This window comes from Triplophysa dalaica, chromosome 18 (genome assembly GCF_015846415.1).
Source record: "Triplophysa dalaica isolate WHDGS20190420 chromosome 18, ASM1584641v1, whole genome shotgun sequence".
Classification (NCBI taxonomy): domain Eukaryota; kingdom Metazoa; phylum Chordata; class Actinopteri; order Cypriniformes; family Nemacheilidae; genus Triplophysa; species Triplophysa dalaica.
The window spans coordinates 20,477,297-20,495,500 of record NC_079559.1 but is presented as its reverse complement, the minus strand read 5'-3'; the positions used below and the strand labels follow the sequence as shown (position 1 = coordinate 20,495,500).

Here is an 18,204-nt window from a genome sequence, read left to right as displayed (position 1 = left end):
GTGTTAGGCTATATGAGACTAGTCTTCTTTTTGATTGCACTTATGCTTTTGTTGTACTTATGCTGTCCTAATTGCTTCCATTATCTACCCCACTTGTAAGTCGCTTTGGATAAAAGCGTCTGCTAAATGACTAAATGTAAATGTAAATGTATTCCAGAGTTTAGGTGCTACGTATGAGAAAGCTCGTCCCCCTTTGGTGGATTTTGTTATTCTAGGTGTTATCAAAAGTCCTAAATTTTGAGATCTTAGAGAGCGTGATGGGTTGTAACGTGATAAAGGAAGTGTTTTGGTATTACTTTGGGTGCTGGGTGATATTCATAAATTACAGGGAGTCTCCCGTTTGTTTTTTTATCATGAAAACTCTCGTAACATTTGAGACTCGTGATCACTGTGATCTTTCGTCCGGTTCGGGATCACTGGTCTCAAATGCTGACAGGTATTGTCATATATCATTAAAGGCTATAGGCTATACAAACTATACGCAAAGCCTTCCCATCACATCCGGGAAATAATTCAGTAACTTTGAGTTAAATAATCCCGTTTGACTGCGTCACATGAAATACTGATGTGGTGAGGTCATTTAGAACTTACAAAAACTGGACATGACGTGATAACTAATAAACATCCAGACACGGGTAAGGTAATCCACAAAACAGGATTTCTGGTACAATGACAAGGTAGCACAAATCATAAGGTGTGATGAACAAATCGAATCAACACGGGACAGAAAGCACAAGAGCAATAGGTCCCCATATCACTAACGCTGCTAGCACTGGCAGACATCAGGGCCTTAGCCACCGACGTTACAGTCCGGGTAGCAGACGAAATGGTGGCAGGTTCCCGGAGGAAGACAGTCACCCGTGACTGCAACGACCGGATGTCAACGAAAGCTGCTTCAGCATGCTGGACGCCCAGACACCTGATGCAGCTATCCCTCAATGAGGGTGCCGCACCCAAGAGAACAGCGGGACATGCCGCATTGGAGAATGCTCAGTACTAGAAAAAATCTCTAACACCTCTGGAACCACTGAGACGCGCAGGGGAAGGACGCTGCAGGTTGGGACGATCCGGTGCTCAACTTCGTAGATCCGGCAAAGTAGTCTTTAAAGTTTTTAGCTTCTTTGTAATCATGAGCGATGGCTCTGAAGAACGAAAGGTAAATGAATGCTGCACGCCGTTTTCCTTTTATATCGGACATCCGGGGTCAGAGACCGAATTTCATTGGCCCCCTTCTAAAGTAGTCAGAGTTGATTGGTTCTCAAGGGCGAACCCCATCTGTCTGCTCGACACAACGTCAAGAGACCGACAGAAAGGGAACTAAATACTTTGTATAATATGTGTGTGAATCACTTTACTAATAAAGTTTGATGAAGGAATTAGTCATAAGTTATAAAATACTTTTTCAAGGGAATAATTTGTGCAGAAATCTTATGACACTATTGAACATGTAATAAGTAACTAGTAACTCATTACTTTTTCAGAGTTACTTACCCAACACTGGTCATGACATTATTTCTTCATGTGCTGGTGCTGTGGCTGCTTTCTGGTGCTTCAACTAAAGTTAAAGTCCAACTTTTGAGAATCAATTTGATAAATTTTCTCTTTTAAAACAACCGCGATTATACCCCCACACATGCTTCCCAAAAAGATCTGTCAAACTCTAAGTAATGTTGTCTATTATGCCACGCTTTACAATACAAGCAACAGGATTCAATTCAAGTTTATTTATATAGAGCTTTTCACAATGTGCATTGTTCCAAAGCAGCTTTACAGGGGCAAACAGGAAAAACAGAAAAGGTAAAACACAGCACAGTTCATGGTATTTATAGAACAAGCTAGATCATTCTAACAAATAATATCCAATTAATAAATAAATAAATAAATGCAGTCTCCCGGTGAGCAAGCCAACACTGCCCTGCTGTGGCTAGAACCCAAACTCCAATGATTGAATAATGGAGAAAAAAATCTCGGGAGAAACCAGACTCAGCCGGGAGGGCCAGATCCCCTCTGACGTGTCATAGCTGAACTCAGTGACTCCGACCAAAAGCCACAGAGCAAATATCCAAGAGGAAGAGGGTGAGCCCACCATCCGTAACCTAGAAAGTCCCACTCGACGAAAACCGTCCAGGTCCAACCCGATCTCACTCCACGATCAATCCAAGAAAACAGAGGAACAACCAAGGAAAATAGTAATGGCATGTTGTAACTTTATTCCTATATTGCCCGATATCGACGACAAAACAAGGCCAAACCGGACCCACACAACCACAACCAATGAGCCCCCCCACTCCACACAAACACCCACCCAGGAACCTCCAATCAGGGCCACTGAATGCAGCTATAACTTCAAACTGCTGATAATTGATGTAAGTTTAGCATTAAATACCAAGTGTTGTAACTTCAGCATCAATGTGACAAATAGCCTGTCTTTGCACTTGGTTGGGGATGGAGTGGTCAGAGCTGGGATGGTCCGATTGTCGTATTTCTCTTGGGTGGTGGTGGAATTGCCTTAGATGGAGCTGGGATGGTCAGTCAGTCTGCAGCTGTAGGTGGCGTAATCTCTAGGTGGGGATGGGCGTATGTCGATCATCTGGACCTGGCGGAATTTCTTCCTACCTCGGGATGGGCAGAAAGAGAATAATTAGCATAGCTGCTGTTCATTAACTATCCATTAAGTGAAAGCTTGGCTGAAAAGATGTGTTTTTAATCTAGATTTAAATTGGGAGAGTGTGTCTGACCCTCGAATAGTATCAAGAAGGCTATTCCAGAGTTTAGGTGCTACGTATGAGAAAGCTCGACACCCTTTGGTGGATTTAGTTATCCTAGGTGTTATCAAAAGTTTTGAGATCTTAGAGAGCGTGATGGGTTGTAATGTGACAATAGCTCAGTTAAGTAAGTAGGGGCTAAACCGTTCAAGGCTTTGTACGTAATGAAAATAATTTTAAAATCAATACGAGACTTAATGGGTAGCCAGTAAAGCAATGATAAAACTGGGGTTATGTGATCGTATTTTCTTTTCCTGGTAAAAACTCTGGCAGCTGCATTCTGAACTAACTGTAGTTTGTTTATTGATGATACAGGACAAAACCAGTGCGTCGCCTCTAAAACCTGAAAACCTTGAGACTCTCCATCTCTTCATTCATCAGGGTTTCATAGATCTGCCTCACCCGACCGGAATCCTGAACAGACGGAGGTGACAAAATATGAAGGTAAGAGAAAGTCTAGTTATGTATGACAAGACGAAACTAAGAAAATCAAGACTCACTTCATCTCCTTTGCCAATATCAGCTGGTCCACCAACACCAGCTCCAACAGTGCCTGAACCGCTGGTCACGTCACAGTTTGATCTCTTTAAACACCTGGTCCTCGTGGACATTGAAGATGAAGATGAGGTGCATATCATCTCTCCATTTGGGCTGAAGGACACCAGACACAGGAGACCTAAGCCCATCAGGAAAAAACAACCCATGTTTAGTTGGATGGAGGAGAACACAGAGATGCTGGAGAGTGAAAGATCAGCGAAGAAACCGAACAGTGGCAAAAAAACGGACCATGAAGGTAAGAGAAAGTGTATCATATGTGACGAGATAGTTCATTGTGTCGAGATAAAAACATTGTAACTCTTTCAATGTCTTCATTCTTCAGGATCATCCCCGTACATCTCATATGAATATACCGAGGCGATATCACTGTCAGCACCTTCATCACAGTCTGATCTCATCCTCATGGACATGAATGATAACAGCGAGTCTGATGAGCCTGAGGTGGAGTTCATCTCTCCATTTGAGCTGAAGGACCATAGACACAGAAGACCGAATCCCGTGACAAAAGATCAACCGATGTTTTGTTGGATGGAGAACACCGAAATGCAGGAGAGTGAAAGTGAAATGGATGAAGTCCACCCAGAAGCTCCAGAGCAGCAGGAGACACCTGTGAAAAAATCCCATCCAGAGAGCAACACTGACAAACAACAAACCCTTCAGAAGGAGACAGACGCTCATGAAAACATCATCATGACAGGTCCTTATGGTCCCGCTGGAGAAACCCAAGATCACCTGAATGGTCCAGAGAAGACAAAAGCTGCCAGCAAAACTAAAGGATTATTTGTTCTTCATCACTGGCTTGAGAAAAAGACCAAAGAACGACGGGAGAAGAAAATGAGAAAAGAAAGGGAAATAACAGAAACACAGTTACTGCGGGAGAGATACTTGAACAGTCCAGCATTGAAGCATTTGTGTGTTAATAAGAACAACTCTAACTATATCCCCATACTCCTTCTATAACTTATGTGCAAAATAATTAAGTTTATGTGCAAATAATTAAGTTTATGTGTGATCAAAAATAAGTATGTGTGCAAAAAAAATGAAGTATATGTGCAAAAAAAATGAAGTATATGTGTTAAAAAATGAAGTTTATGTGCAATAAAAAATGAAGTATATGTGTTAAAAAATGTGTGCAAAAAAATTCTCTATATGTGCAATAAAATAAGTATGTGCAAATTTCCCTCCTGTACAGTTTTACTTAACATGTGTGCAATGAATAAACTTGTCTTCTTTTGAAAACATATTTTTGAAAATATTGAAAATATTACATACTGTAGATGTTATCCCTGTAAAAGTACTTATAGCAATCTAGCAAAATATTGAAAATGAACATTCTGTATGATGGAAGAAACAATTATTAATAGTTTTTGTGAATGTGTTTTCATTAAATCTTTTTGGAATTAGTTTTGCACAGTATCTCTCACAAAAAAAATATCAGAACATATTTGAATTCTTTTGATATTATTCTATACTTTTCTATAGTATCTAATATATTGTTAAAACAATTCTATTATACTTGGTAAATGATTTATTCCCAAATGCAAATGTTTGGTAAAAATCTATACTATTGTCAATTTTTTGGTTGATTTTAATGCCTAAGTTAAATCCTTTGTGGGCATAAAGAACAAAAAATGTTTAAAAAGTCAAAAATTGCTCTTTAGGTTCAATCTTATATAATTCCTCCCTCTGCCTTATGTTATTTTTATTTTTTCTCTTCCTCCTTGTATGATTATGATTTTTTGTGAAGTGTAACTATCAATATTGTTTTCAATAGTTTCTGTGTGTTATATTGGTTTATTGGCATTAATAATAATAAGGTACTTACAAGGTCAACAAAGGAGACACAAACGCACTGTGAGTCACTTTCCTTAATATAGGTAAGAATTTTTTCCTGTGGTTCTTTAAAAGCATAATTTGTGTTGCTTTGGGTTGTGTCAGTATGGAGGATTTTTATTGGAAAGGATAGGAAAAAACATGTTTATCGGTATAATGTATAGATTTTAGTTTGCCTCATCATGCTAGTTTTGAGGTAAATGAAGTCTTTAATTATCACTAACATTCAAATGTTGAGACACAGCCGACTGAACGTTTGCAACTACTTAAATTAAAATCGTAAAGTTGGACAGTCACTTCTACACAAAACATAAAATGTGTAAAAAATTGTGACACATATTCATTAGGTGTGCCCAAACATTTTTTTAGCTGCAGCTTATTTGTAATTAAAGACACATTCAAACATATTTCCTGACAGACAGTGTTAAGTAGATTTTTAAGGTTTTTGTATGTGTGTTTTTTTTTTTGCAGGTTTTTACAGGAAGTCTGTTAAACTGGTGTTTCTTGGATTAGACAATGCAGGAAATCAAAACTTCTACACACGCTGAAAGATGATCGATTAGGACAACATGTGCCTACACTTCATCACAGTGAGACATCATCAGTATTACACACCTGTACGATAAGTTATTCATATGGAAGCTCTGACTGCTTTCTTTTGCTTCTTTAACATTAGTTAACCATTGCTGGTTTGACAGAAGTAGGGGTCGCAAGATGATTTCCAGAAAACATTTTTTATTATTAGGAACAGCTTATTTAATCAGTAAGTGTAACAAAACATAAAAATATAAGTTTAGTTAAAAGCCTTTGGAATCTCATCCCCCTCGATCATGACCCCTGAGGTAATTACATCACAATTTGATTGGCTGTAGGGATGACCTCAGTCAGCTTACATTCAGCACCATGTGCATTAAGGAGAGTTTGAGGGTCCACCTGCCCGTTCTGGCTCTGACCCGATGAAGACATGAAGATTCCAGGAGACCTTGTCATTCCACAGGCTACTCACTTCAGTGATGTCACATCAAATCCAGAGACTTCACTGCTGTAAGACAGGTATGATAACAATATTTAAAACAGATGCTAATCATATTATTCTCTCTGTAGGATGTTTGTGCTTGATAAGTATTTCCGCAATTCATCGGAATCCTGTTATCTGGAGCGATCCAGCGATAAGACTCTCATCGACACAGAAACAAATGAAAACATTGGGAATGATGTCTGCAGTCTCTCTCATCAGGTGTTTGACCCCATGCGGTTTGATCCACAGAGGCCAAAGGGAAGATCACCTCATGCTTTAATAGCATTCTCTGCAGCACCCAGGTACAGTTCACACTATAGTATACACTCACAAATTAATCTTGTTCATTAAGACAGTTCATTTGTGTTGGACTCGCCAATCAAATCCTTCTACTGTTTCTCTTCTGTGTATGTCTGCTAGGCACTGCGTCGGTCAAGAACTTTTCTATGGCAGAAATGAAGGTGGTGGTCGCTAAAACGGTGTCAAGGTTCAGAATTCTGCCCGGACCCAAACCAGTGCGTCGCCTCTAAAACCTGCTCATGAGAGAAGAAGGAGGAATGATTTTAAACTTTCAACCTCTCACGCCGTCTCAGGACTAATAGCCTCCAAAAATACATTTAGAGAAAGCTGGACCCTTATACATTTCACTGTGATTTATATAAATGTACATTAAACCTGTATGTCATTTTGTTTTAGAAATCTGTTCGTAAATGTTTATGGAAATTAAATATTTCACACAGCACGCCACTGATATATCTGCACAGGTGACACGCACTCAACCTGTGAAGTCCAGGACCCGGTTGCATAAAGTACTTTGAGTGTAATTTTCCCTTAAGCGTGCCCTTAAATATACCTTAAGTTTTACTTAAGTTATTCTCCTATTGTCTTTGGTGAAGGGAAATCACTTAGGAAAAACTTTAGGTGCTTTATGCAACTGGGCACAGGGACTGTAGATGAGATGAGCGACATCTGGTGTTCACTGCTCGTGCAAAACACACCTGAAATAAACACAAGCAGAAAACAACCACGATATATTATAAACATTTTCAAGAAAAAACTTCACATTAGTTTAAATGATATAACAGCAAATACAGAAATAGTTTGTGGTGTTGTTACATTATTGCACCACTAGATGGCACTCAAACTTCTTGAGTTGTATAGATGTGTATAGGAAGGAGAGACGAGTGAGAAGAATTACTGAGCGTGTGCATGCATGTTAAGATGACCGATAGTGCTGATTAATAAAGTGAATAAGAAGGATTAACATTTCCAGTTTCTTGTCTTCATGAAGACATAACATAGTTTTAATGATATTACAGCAAATACAGTAAGAAAATACACTCTGGAGCTGCTTTAGGCAGACTATAAACCAATATATACTCCCTCACATCTGTTACTAACATGAGAGAATATTCAATAACACACACACGAGTTAAAAGAAATCGCTCAAAACATCTACATGTCAATTTTAGAATGGAGCTGAAAGTCTAATGTATATAATACTGAGACTGAGCTCACATGTGAGTTTTATTCGTTTCTCTTCTTGTAGAGTCTACGACTTTATTGATAAATCTCACACCGAATTTTTATCAACGACAATGAAAACCTCCAGACTTAAATCACCTCAGCTGCTCTGCGCAGATCGCGCGTCAACGGGAGCAGCGTGATCTCGCGACACTTGGATGTTTAACGCGAGCGGCTTATTTAATCGAACAGATTCGTTTAAATAATACACTTAGTTCAAAAAATAAAGTCGCTAGATGTTCTCTGCTTGTTAAACATTTGACTCATGCTTTCAGCTGTTACGAATAGACAAAAAATTCCAACTTAAACGATTATTGTATTTTATGTCTTTATTTCAATGGTTTATTTTTAAGGCTCGCTTTGGTTTCCATTGGTTACTAATATTGTCGATGACGTCAGAGATCAACGCAAACTTGTTGACAGCGCGAGCAACTGCAGGAGTTACTAGTCTGTTTTCGCGATTACTTTTACATTTGCGGTTTGCAAAGAAGTACCATAAATACTTTTTTTAAGTTTAGTATTAAAGTAAGTAGGCTAGTTTGGTGTAGTTTCACATCATGGGACAAGTGAACTGTGGATGCTTGGGCCACGAGACGCCAGATCCTGAATACAACCAAACACAGGAGCATTGTTGGGTAAGTTACTCTGAAACAGTGATAATTACTAATTACATATTCAATAGTGTCATTACATTACCGTACAAATTACTCCATCCAAAAAGTTTCATTACTTATTCCTAATTACTTTCTATATCCTACATCAATCTTGATTAGAAGTGATTCAAGGATAGACATCGAACGGCTTAATTAATTATTTCTAATAAATAACTACATCACTCATTCTTACTAACTGACCAAAGTATACCAATGTGAGAAGGATACATTAAAGCATACATTTAAACTTAGACTTGGTGTTAATGTCATGTCGACTATTGGATATATTACACTGTATTTAGTTCAATTACATCATAAGAAACTGTAATTAAATGACAGAAAACTAAGAGTAATCCATCACATACTTTTTCAAGGGGAAAGTAATTGAATTACAGTAACTAATTACTCAGTAACTAGTTATGACCAACACTGTACAGGAGCAAGAACAGAGAGGAGCACAGCGTCAAGATGACTCCACACCGAAGTCAGGGAAGGGATCCCGAGATGCTTGTCCATTGAGCATCGATACGTTGACACTTTCACCATCTCCTCCACCGATACAAGTCGCTCCATGCCCACCAGCTTCAACAGCTGAGAGGGTAAAATCCTGTCATCCGTCAAGGCTGGAACCGTTGGTTGTACGTTTTGATCCTCAACCCTCAACTGCAACACCTGAGAGATCAGAGGTGAGACGTTCCAGGAGGAAACGGATGAAAAGGGCTAAAACATGTATCATGAAGGTAAGAATTTTTTTATAAAGACATGACAATATTACATGTGTCGAGGTAAAACGTTGAAACTCTCTTTCTCTTCATCCATCAGTGCCTAAACCGCTGGTGATACGTGTTGATCCTCAACCCGCGACTGCATCACCTGAGAGATCAGAGCAGAGAGTTTCAGCAAATAAACTGAAGAAGGGTGACAAGAAAACGGATCATGAAGGTAAGAGAAAGTTTATTAAGATGTGACAAGAGTGCATTTTGCTGGGGTAAAAACATCGTGACTCTCTAAATCCCATCATTCATCAGTGCCTGAACCGCTGGTGAGACATTTTGCACCTAAACCATCAACTTCATCACCTGAGAGATCAAAGATGAGACGTTCAAGGAGGAAACTGACGAAGGAAGCTCAAAACATGGATCTTGAAGGTAACAGAAAGTTTATAAAGATTTCACAGTTCAAACACTGTGTATGTTGAGGTAAAACCTTGAGACTCTCCATCTCTTCATTCATCAGGGTTTCATAGATCTGCCTCACCCGACCGGAATCCTGAACAGACGGAGGTGACAAAATATGAAGGTAAGAGAAAGTCTAGTTATGTATGACAAGACGAAACTAAGAAAATCAAGACTCACTTCATCTCCTTTGCCAATATCAGCTGGTCCACCAACACCAGCTCCAACAGTGCCTGAACCGCTGGTCACGTCACAGTTTGATCTCTTTAAACACCTGGTCCTCGTGGACATTGAAGATGAAGATGAGGTGCATATCATCTCTCCATTTGGGCTGAAGGACACCAGACACAGGAGACCTAAGCCCATCAGGAAAAAACAACCCATGTTTAGTTGGATGGAGGAGAACACAGAGATGCTGGAGAGTGAAAGATCAGCGAAGAAACCGAACAGTGGCAAAAAAACGGACCATGAAGGTAAGAGAAAGTGTATCATATGTGACGAGATAGTTCATTGTGTCGAGATAAAAACATTGTAACTCTTTCAATGTCTTCATTCTTCAGGATCATCCCCGTACATCCCATATGAATATACCGAGGCGATATCACTGTCAGCACCTTCATCACAGTCTGATCTCATCCTCATGGACATGAATGATAACAGCGAGTCTGATGAGCCTGAGGTGGAGTTCATCTCTCCATTTGAGCTGAAGGACCATAGACACAGAAGACCGAAGCCCGTGACAAAAGATCAACCGATGTTTTGTTGGATGGAGAACACCGAAATGCAGGAGAGTGAAAGTGAAATGGATGAAGTCCACCCAGAAGCTCCAGAGCAGCAGGAGACACCTGTGAAAAAATCCCATCCAGAGAGCAACACTGACAAACAACAAACCCTTCAGAAGGAGACAGACGCTCATGAAAACATCATCATGACAGGTCCTTATGGTCCCGCTGGAGAAACCCAAGATCACCTGAATGGTCCAGAGAAGACAAAAGCTGCCAGCAAAACTAAAGGATTATTTGTTCTTCATCACTGGGTTGAGAAAAAGACCAAAGAACGACGGGAGAAGAAAATGAGAAAAGAAAGGGAAATAACAGAAACACAGTTACTGCGGGAGAGATACTTGAACAGTCCAGCATTGAAGCATTTGTGTGTTAATAAGAACAACTCTAACTATATCCCCATACTCCTTCTATAACTTATGTGCAAAATAATTAAGTTTATGTGCAAATAATTAAGTTTATGTGTGATCAAAAATAAGTATGTGTGCAAAAAAAATGAAGTATATGTGCAAAAAAAATGAAGTATATGTGTTAAAAAATGAAGTTTATGTGCAATAAAAAATGAAGTATATGTGTTAAAAAATGTGTGCAAAAAAATTCTCTATATGTGCAATAAAATAAGTATGTGCAAATTTCCCTCCTGTACAGTTTTACTTAACATGTGTGCAATGAATAAACTTGTCTTCTTTTGAAAACATATTTTTGAAAATATTGAAAATATTACATACTGTAGATGTTATCCCTGTAAAAGTACTTATAGCAATCTAGCAAAATATTGAAAATGAACATTCTGTATGATGGAAGAAACAATTATTAATAGTTTTTGTGAATGTGTTTTCATTAAATCTTTTTGGAATTAGTTTTGCACAGTATCTCTCACAAAAAAAATATCAGAACATATTTGAATTCTTTTGATATTATTCTATACTTTTCTATAGTATCTAATATATTGTTAAAACAATTCTATTATACTTGGTAAATGATTTATTCCCAAATGCAAATGTTTGGTAAAAATCTATACTATTGTCAATTTTTTGGTTGATTTTAATGCCTAAGTTAAATCCTTTGTGGGCATAAAGAACAAAAAATGTTTAAAAAGTCAAAAATTGCTCTTTAGGTTCAATCTTATATAATTCCTCCCTCTGCCTTATGTTATTTTTATTTTTTCTCTTCCTCCTTGTATGATTATGATTTTTTGTGAAGTGTAACTATCAATATTGTTTTCAATAGTTTCTGTGTGTTATATTGGTTTATTGGCATTAATAATAATAAGGTACTTACAAGGTCAACAAAGGAGACACAAACACACTGTGAGTCACTTTCCTTAATATAGGTAAGAATTTTTTCCTGTGGTTCTTTAAAAGCATAATTTGTGTTGCTTTGGGTTGTGTCAGTATGGAGGATTTTTATTGGAAAGGATAGGAAAAAACATGTTTATCGGTATAATGTATAGATTTTAGTTTGCCTCATCATGCTAGTTTTGAGGTAAATGAAGTCTTTAATTATCACTAACATTCAAATGTTGAGACACAGCCGACTGAACGTTTGCAACTACTTAAATTAAAATCGTAAAGTTGGACAGTCACTTCTACACAAAACATAAAATGTGTAAAAAATTGTGACACATATTCATTAGGTGTGCCCAAACATTTTTTTAGCTGCAGCTTATTTGTAATTAAAGACACATTCAAACATATTTCCTGACAGACAGTGTTAAGTAGATTTTTAAGGTTTTTGTATGTGTGTTTTTTTTTTTGCAGGTTTTTACAGGAAGTCTGTTAAACTGGTGTTTCTTGGATTAGACAATGCAGGAAATCAAAACTTCTACACACGCTGAAAGATGATCGATTAGGACAACATGTGCCTACACTTCATCACAGTGAGACATCATCAGTATTACACACCTGTACGATAAGTTATTCATATGGAAGCTCTGACTGCTTTCTTTTGCTTCTTTAACATTAGTTAACCATTGCTGGTTTGACAGAAGTAGGGGTCGCAAGATGATTTCCAGAAAACATTTTTTATTATTAGGAACAGCTTATTTAATCAGTAAGTGTAACAAAACATAAAAATATAAGTTTAGTTAAAAGCCTTTGGAATCTCATCCCCCTCGATCATGACCCCTGAGGTAATTACATCACAATTTGATTGGCTGTAGGGATGACCTCAGTCAGCTTACATTCAGCACCATGTGCATTAAGGAGAGTTTGAGGGTCCACCTGCCCGTTCTGGCTCTGACCCGATGAAGACATGAAGATTCCAGGAGACCTTGTCATTCCACAGGCTACTCACTTCAGTGATGTCACATCAAATCCAGAGACATCACTGCTGTAAGACAGGTATGATAACAATATTTAAAACAGATGCTAATCATATTATTCTCTCCGTAGGATGTTTGTGCTTGATAAGTATTTCCGCTATTCATCGGAATCCTGTTATCTGGAGCGATCCAGCGATAAGACTCTCATCGACACAGAAACAAATGAAAACATTGGGAATGATGTCTGCAGTCTCTCTCATCAGGTGTTTGACCCCATGCGGTTTGATCCACAGAGGCCAAAGGGAAGATCACCTCATGCTTTAATAGCATTCTCTGCAGCACCCAGGTACAGTTCACACTATAGTATACACTCACAAATTAATCTTGTTCATTAAGACAGTTCATTTGTGTTGGACTCGCCAATCAAATCCTTCTACTGTTTCTCTTCTGTGTATGTCTGCTAGGCACTGCGTCGGTCAAGAACTTTTCTATGGCAGAAATGAAGGTGGTGGTCGCTAAAACGGTGTCAAGGTTCAGAATTCTGCCCGGACCCAAACCAGTGCGTCGCCTCTAAAACCTGCTCATGAGAGAAGAAGGAGGAATGATTTTAAACTTTCAACCTCTCACGCCGTCTCAGGACTAATAGCCTCCAAAAATACATTTAGAGAAAGCTGGACCCTTATACATTTCACTGTGATTTATATAAATGTACATTAAACCTGTATGTCATTTTGTTTAAGAAATCTGTTCGTAAATGTTTATGGAAATTAAATATTTCACACAGCACGCCACTGATATATCTGCACAGGTGACACGCACTCAACCTGTGAAGTCCAGAACCCGGTTGCATAAAGTACTTTGAGTGTAATTTTCCCTTAAGCGTGCCCTTAAATATACCTTAAGTTTTACTTAAGTTATTCTCCTATTGTCTTTGGTGAAGGGAAATCACTTAGGAAAAACTTTAGGTGCTTTATGCAACTGGGCACAGGGACTGTAGATGAGATGAGCGACATCTGGTGTTCACTGCTCGTGCAAAACACACCTGAAATAAACACAAGCAGAAAACAACCACGATATATTATAAACATTTTCAAGAAAAAACTTCACATTAGTTTAAATGATATAACAGCAAATACAGAAATAGTTTGTGGTGTTGTTACATTATTGCACCACTAGATGGCACTCAAACTTCTTGAGTTGTATAGATGTGTATAGGAAGGAGAGACGAGTGAGAAGAATTACTGAGCGTGTGCATGCATGTTAAGATGACCGATAGTGCTGATTAATAAAGTGAATAAGAAGGATTAACATTTCCAGTTTCTTGTCTTCATGAAGACATAACATAGTTTTAATGATATTACAGCAAATACAGTAAGAAAATACACTCTGGAGCTGCTTTAGGCAGACTATAAACCAATATATACTCCCTCACATCTGTTACTAACATGAGAGAATATTCAATAACACACACACGAGTTAAAAGAAATCGCTCAAAACATCTACATGTCAATTTTAGAATGGAGCTGAAAGTCTAATGTATATAATACTGAGACTGAGCTCACATGTGAGTTTTATTCGTTTCTCTTCTTGTAGAGTCTACGACTTTATTGATAAGTCTCACACCGAATTTTTATCAACGACAATGAAAACCTCCAGACTTAAATCACCTCAGCTGCTCTGCGCAGATCGCGCGTCAACGGGAGCAGCGTGATCTCGCGACACTTGGATGTTTAACGCGAGCGGCTTATTTAATCGAACAGATTCGTTTAAATAATACACTTAGTTCAAAAAATAAAGTCGCTAGATGTTCTCTGCTTGTTAAACATTTGACTCATGCTTTCAGCTGTTACGAATAGACAAAAAATTCCAACTTAAACGATTATTGTATTTTATGTCTTTATTTCAATGGTTTATTTTTAAGGCTCGCTTTGGTTTCCATTGGTTACTAATATTGTCGATGACGTCAGAGATCAACGCAAACTTGTTGACAGCGCGAGCAACTGCAGGAGTTACTAGTCTGTTTTCGCGATTACTTTTACATTTGCGGTTTGCAAAGAAGTACCATAAATACTTTTTTTAAGTTTAGTATTAAAGTAAGTAGGCTAGTTTGGTGTAGTTTCACATCATGGGACAAGTGAACTGTGGATGCTTGGGCCACGAGACGCCAGATCCGGAATACAACCAAACACAGGAGCAGTGTTGGGTAAGTTACTCTGAAACAGTGATAATTACTAATTACATATTCAATAGTGTCATTACATTACCGTACAAATTACTCCATCCAAAAAGTTTCATTACTTATTCCTAATTACTTTCTATATCCTACATCAATCTTGATTAGAAGTGATTCAAGGATAGACATCCAACGGCTTAATTAATTATTTCTAATAAATAACTACATCAATCATTCTTACTAACTGACCAAAGTATACCAATGTGAGAAGGATCATTAAAGCATACATTTAAACTTAGACTTGGTGTTAATGTCATGTCGACTATTGGATATATTACACTGTATTTAGTTCAATTACATCATAAGAAACTGTAATTAAATGACAGAAAACTAAGAGTAATCCATCACATACTTTTTCAAGGGGAAAGTAATTGAATTACAGTAACTAATTACTCAGTAACTAGTTATGACCAACACTGTACAGGAGCAAGAACAGAGAGGAGCACAGCGTCAAGATGACTCCACACCGAAGTCAGGGAAGGGATCCCGAGATGCTTGTCCATTGAGCATCGATACGTTGACACTTTCACCATCTCCTCCACCGATACAAGTCGCTCCATGCCCACCAGCTTCAACAGCTGAGAGGGTAAAATCCTGTCATCCGTCAAGGCTGGAACCGTTGGTTGTACGTTTTGATCCTCAACCCTCAACTGCAACACCTGAGAGATCAGAGGTGAGACGTTCAAGGAGGAAACGGATGAAAAGGGCTAAAAACATGTATCATGAAGGTAAGAATTTTTTTATAAAGACATGACAATATTACATGTGTCGAGGTAAAACGTTGAAACTCTCTTTCTCTTCATCCATCAGTGCCTAAACCGCTGGTGATACGTGTTGATCCTCAACCCGCGACTGCATCACCTGAGAGATCAGAGCAGAGAGTTTCAGCAAATAAACTGAAGAAGGGTGACAAGAAGACGGATCATGAAGGTAAGAGAAAGTTTATTAAGATGTGACAAGAGTGCATTTTGCTGGGGTAAAAACATCGTGACTCTCTAAATCCCATCATTCATCAGTGTCTGAACCGCTGGTGAGACATTTTGCACCTAAACCATCAACTTCATCACCTGAGAGATCAAAGATGAGACGTTCAAGGAGGAAACTGACGAAGGAAGCTCAAAACATGGATCCTGAAGGTAACAGAAAGTTTATAAAGATTTCACAGTTCAAACACTGTGTATGTTGAGGTAAAACCTTGAGACTCTCCATCTCTTCATTCATCAGGGTTTCATAGATCTGCCTCACCCGACCGGAATCCTGAACAGACGGAGGTGACAAAATATGAAGGTAAGAGAAAGTCTAGTTATGTATGACAAGACGAAACTAAGAAAATCAAGACTCACTTCATCTCCTTTGCCAATATCAGCTCCAACAGTGCCTGAACCGCTGGTCACGTCACAGTTTGATCTCTTTAAACACCTGGTCCTCGTGGACATTGAAGATGAAGATGAGGTGCATATCATCTCTCCATTTGGGCTGAAGGACACCAGACACAGGAGACCTAAGCCCATCAGGAAAAAACAACCCATGTTTAGTTGGATGGAGGAGAACACAGAGATGCTGGAGAGTGAAAGATCAGCGAAGAAACCGAACAGTGGCAAAAAAACGGACCATGAAGGTAAGAGAAAGTGTATCATATGTGACGAGATAGTTCATTGTGTCGAGATAAGAACATTGTAACTCTTTCAATGTCTTCATTCTTCAGAATCATCCCCTTACATCCCATATGAATATACCGAGGCGATATCACTGTCAGCACCTTCATCACAGTCTGATCTCATCCTCATGGACATGAATGATAACAGCGAGTCTGATGAGCCTGAGGTGGAGTTCATCTCTCCATTTGAGCTGAAGGACCATAGACACAGAAGACCGAAGCCCGTGACAAAAGATCAACCGATGTTTTGTTGGATGGAGAACACCGAAATGCAGGAGAGTGAAAGTGAAATGGATGAAGTCCACCCAGAAGCTCCAGAGCAGCAGGAGACACCTGTGAAAAAATCCCATCCAGAGAGCAACACTGACAAACAACAAACCCTTCAGAAGGAGACAGACGCTCATGAAAACATCATCATGACAGGTCCTTATGGTCCCGCTGGAGAAACCCAAGATCACCTGAATGGTCCAGAGAAGACAAAAGCTGCCAGCAAAACTAAAGGATTATTTGTTCTTCATCACTGGGTTGAGAAAAAGACCAAAGAACGACGGGAGAAGAAAATGAGAAAAGAAAGGGAAATAACAGAAACACAGTTACTGCGGGAGAGATACTTGAACAGTCCAGCATTGAAGCATTTGTGTGTTAATAAGAACAACTCTAACTATATCCCCATACTCCTTCTATAACTTATGTGCAAAATAATTAAGTTTATGTGCAAATAATTAAGTTTATGTGTGATAAAAAATAAGTATGTGTGCAAAAAAAATGAAGTATATGTGTTAAAAAATGAAGTTTATGTGCAATAAAAAATGAAGTATATGTGTTAAAAAATGTGTGCAAAAAAATTCTCTATATGTGCAATAAAATAAGTATGTGCAAATTTCCCTCCTGTACAGTTTTACTTAACATGTGTGCAATGAATAAACTTGTCTTCTTTTGAAAACATATTTTTGAAAATATTGAAAATATTACATACTGTAGATGTTATCCCTGTAAAAGTACTTATAGCAATCTAGCAAAATATTGAAAATGAACATTCTGTATGACGGAAGAAACAATTATTAATAGTTTTTGTGAATGTGTTTTCATTAAATCTTTTTGGAATTAGTTTTGCACAGTATCTCTCACAAAAAAAAATATCAGAACATATTTGAATTCTTTTGATATTATTCTATACTTTTCTATAGTATCTAATATATTGTTAAAACAATTCTATTATACTTGGTAAATGATTTATTCCCAAATGCAAATGTTTGGTAAAAATCTATACTATTGTCAATTTTTTGGTTGATTTTAATGCCTAAGTTAAATCCTTTGTGGGCATAAAGAACAAAAAATGTTTAAAAAGTCAAAAATTGCTCTTTAGGTTCAATCTTATATAATTCCTCCCTCTGCCTTATGTTATTTTTATTTTTTCTCTTCCTCCTTGTATGATTATGATTTTTTGTGAAGTGTAACTATCAATATTGTTTTCAATAGTTTCTGTGTGTTATATTGGTTTATTGGCATTAATAATAATAAGGTACTTACAAGGTCAACAAAGGAGACACAAACACACTGTGAGTCACTTTCCTTAATATAGGTAAGAATTTTTTCCTGTGGTTCTTTAAAAGCATAATTTGTGTTGCTTTGGGTTGTGTCAGTATGGAGGATTTTTATTGGAAAGGATAGGAAAAAACATGTTTATCGGTATAATGTATAGATTTTAGTTTGCCTCATCATGCTAGTTTTGAGGTAAATGAA

General features: G+C 37.9%; 3 protein-coding genes across 3 annotated transcripts; all 3 read left to right on the top strand.

Annotated features, from left to right (window-relative positions):
• Nucleotides 1-826: 826 nt before the first annotated feature.
• On the top strand, nt 827-4,493 carry LOC130406918 (uncharacterized). Its single transcript, XM_056729497.1, has 4 exons — nt 827-944; nt 3,147-3,209; nt 3,289-3,558; nt 3,646-4,493. Exons 1-4 carry the CDS (start codon nt 827-829, stop codon nt 4,281-4,283), a joined length of 1,089 nt encoding a protein of 362 aa, XP_056585475.1. The 3' UTR covers nt 4,284-4,493.
• A 4,585-nt stretch (nt 4,494-9,078) lies between these two features.
• LOC130439791 (uncharacterized) lies at nt 9,079-10,926 on the top strand. The gene is made up of 6 exons (XM_056772332.1): nt 9,079-9,091; nt 9,174-9,293; nt 9,380-9,499; nt 9,588-9,650; nt 9,730-9,999; nt 10,087-10,926. The coding sequence occupies exons 1-6, from the start codon at nt 9,079-9,081 to the stop codon at nt 10,722-10,724; spliced, it is 1,224 nt and encodes a 407-aa protein (XP_056628310.1). The 3' UTR covers nt 10,725-10,926.
• A 1,816-nt stretch (nt 10,927-12,742) lies between these two features.
• Nucleotides 12,743-17,344, top strand: LOC130439815 (uncharacterized). Its single transcript, XM_056772388.1, has 8 exons — nt 12,743-12,917; nt 13,036-14,774; nt 15,229-15,532; nt 15,615-15,734; nt 15,821-15,940; nt 16,029-16,091; nt 16,171-16,422; nt 16,510-17,344. The coding sequence occupies exons 2-8, from the start codon at nt 14,697-14,699 to the stop codon at nt 17,145-17,147; spliced, it is 1,575 nt and encodes a 524-aa protein (XP_056628366.1). The 5' UTR covers nt 12,743-12,917; nt 13,036-14,696; the 3' UTR covers nt 17,148-17,344.
• The last annotated feature ends 860 nt before the right edge of the window (nt 17,345-18,204 follow it).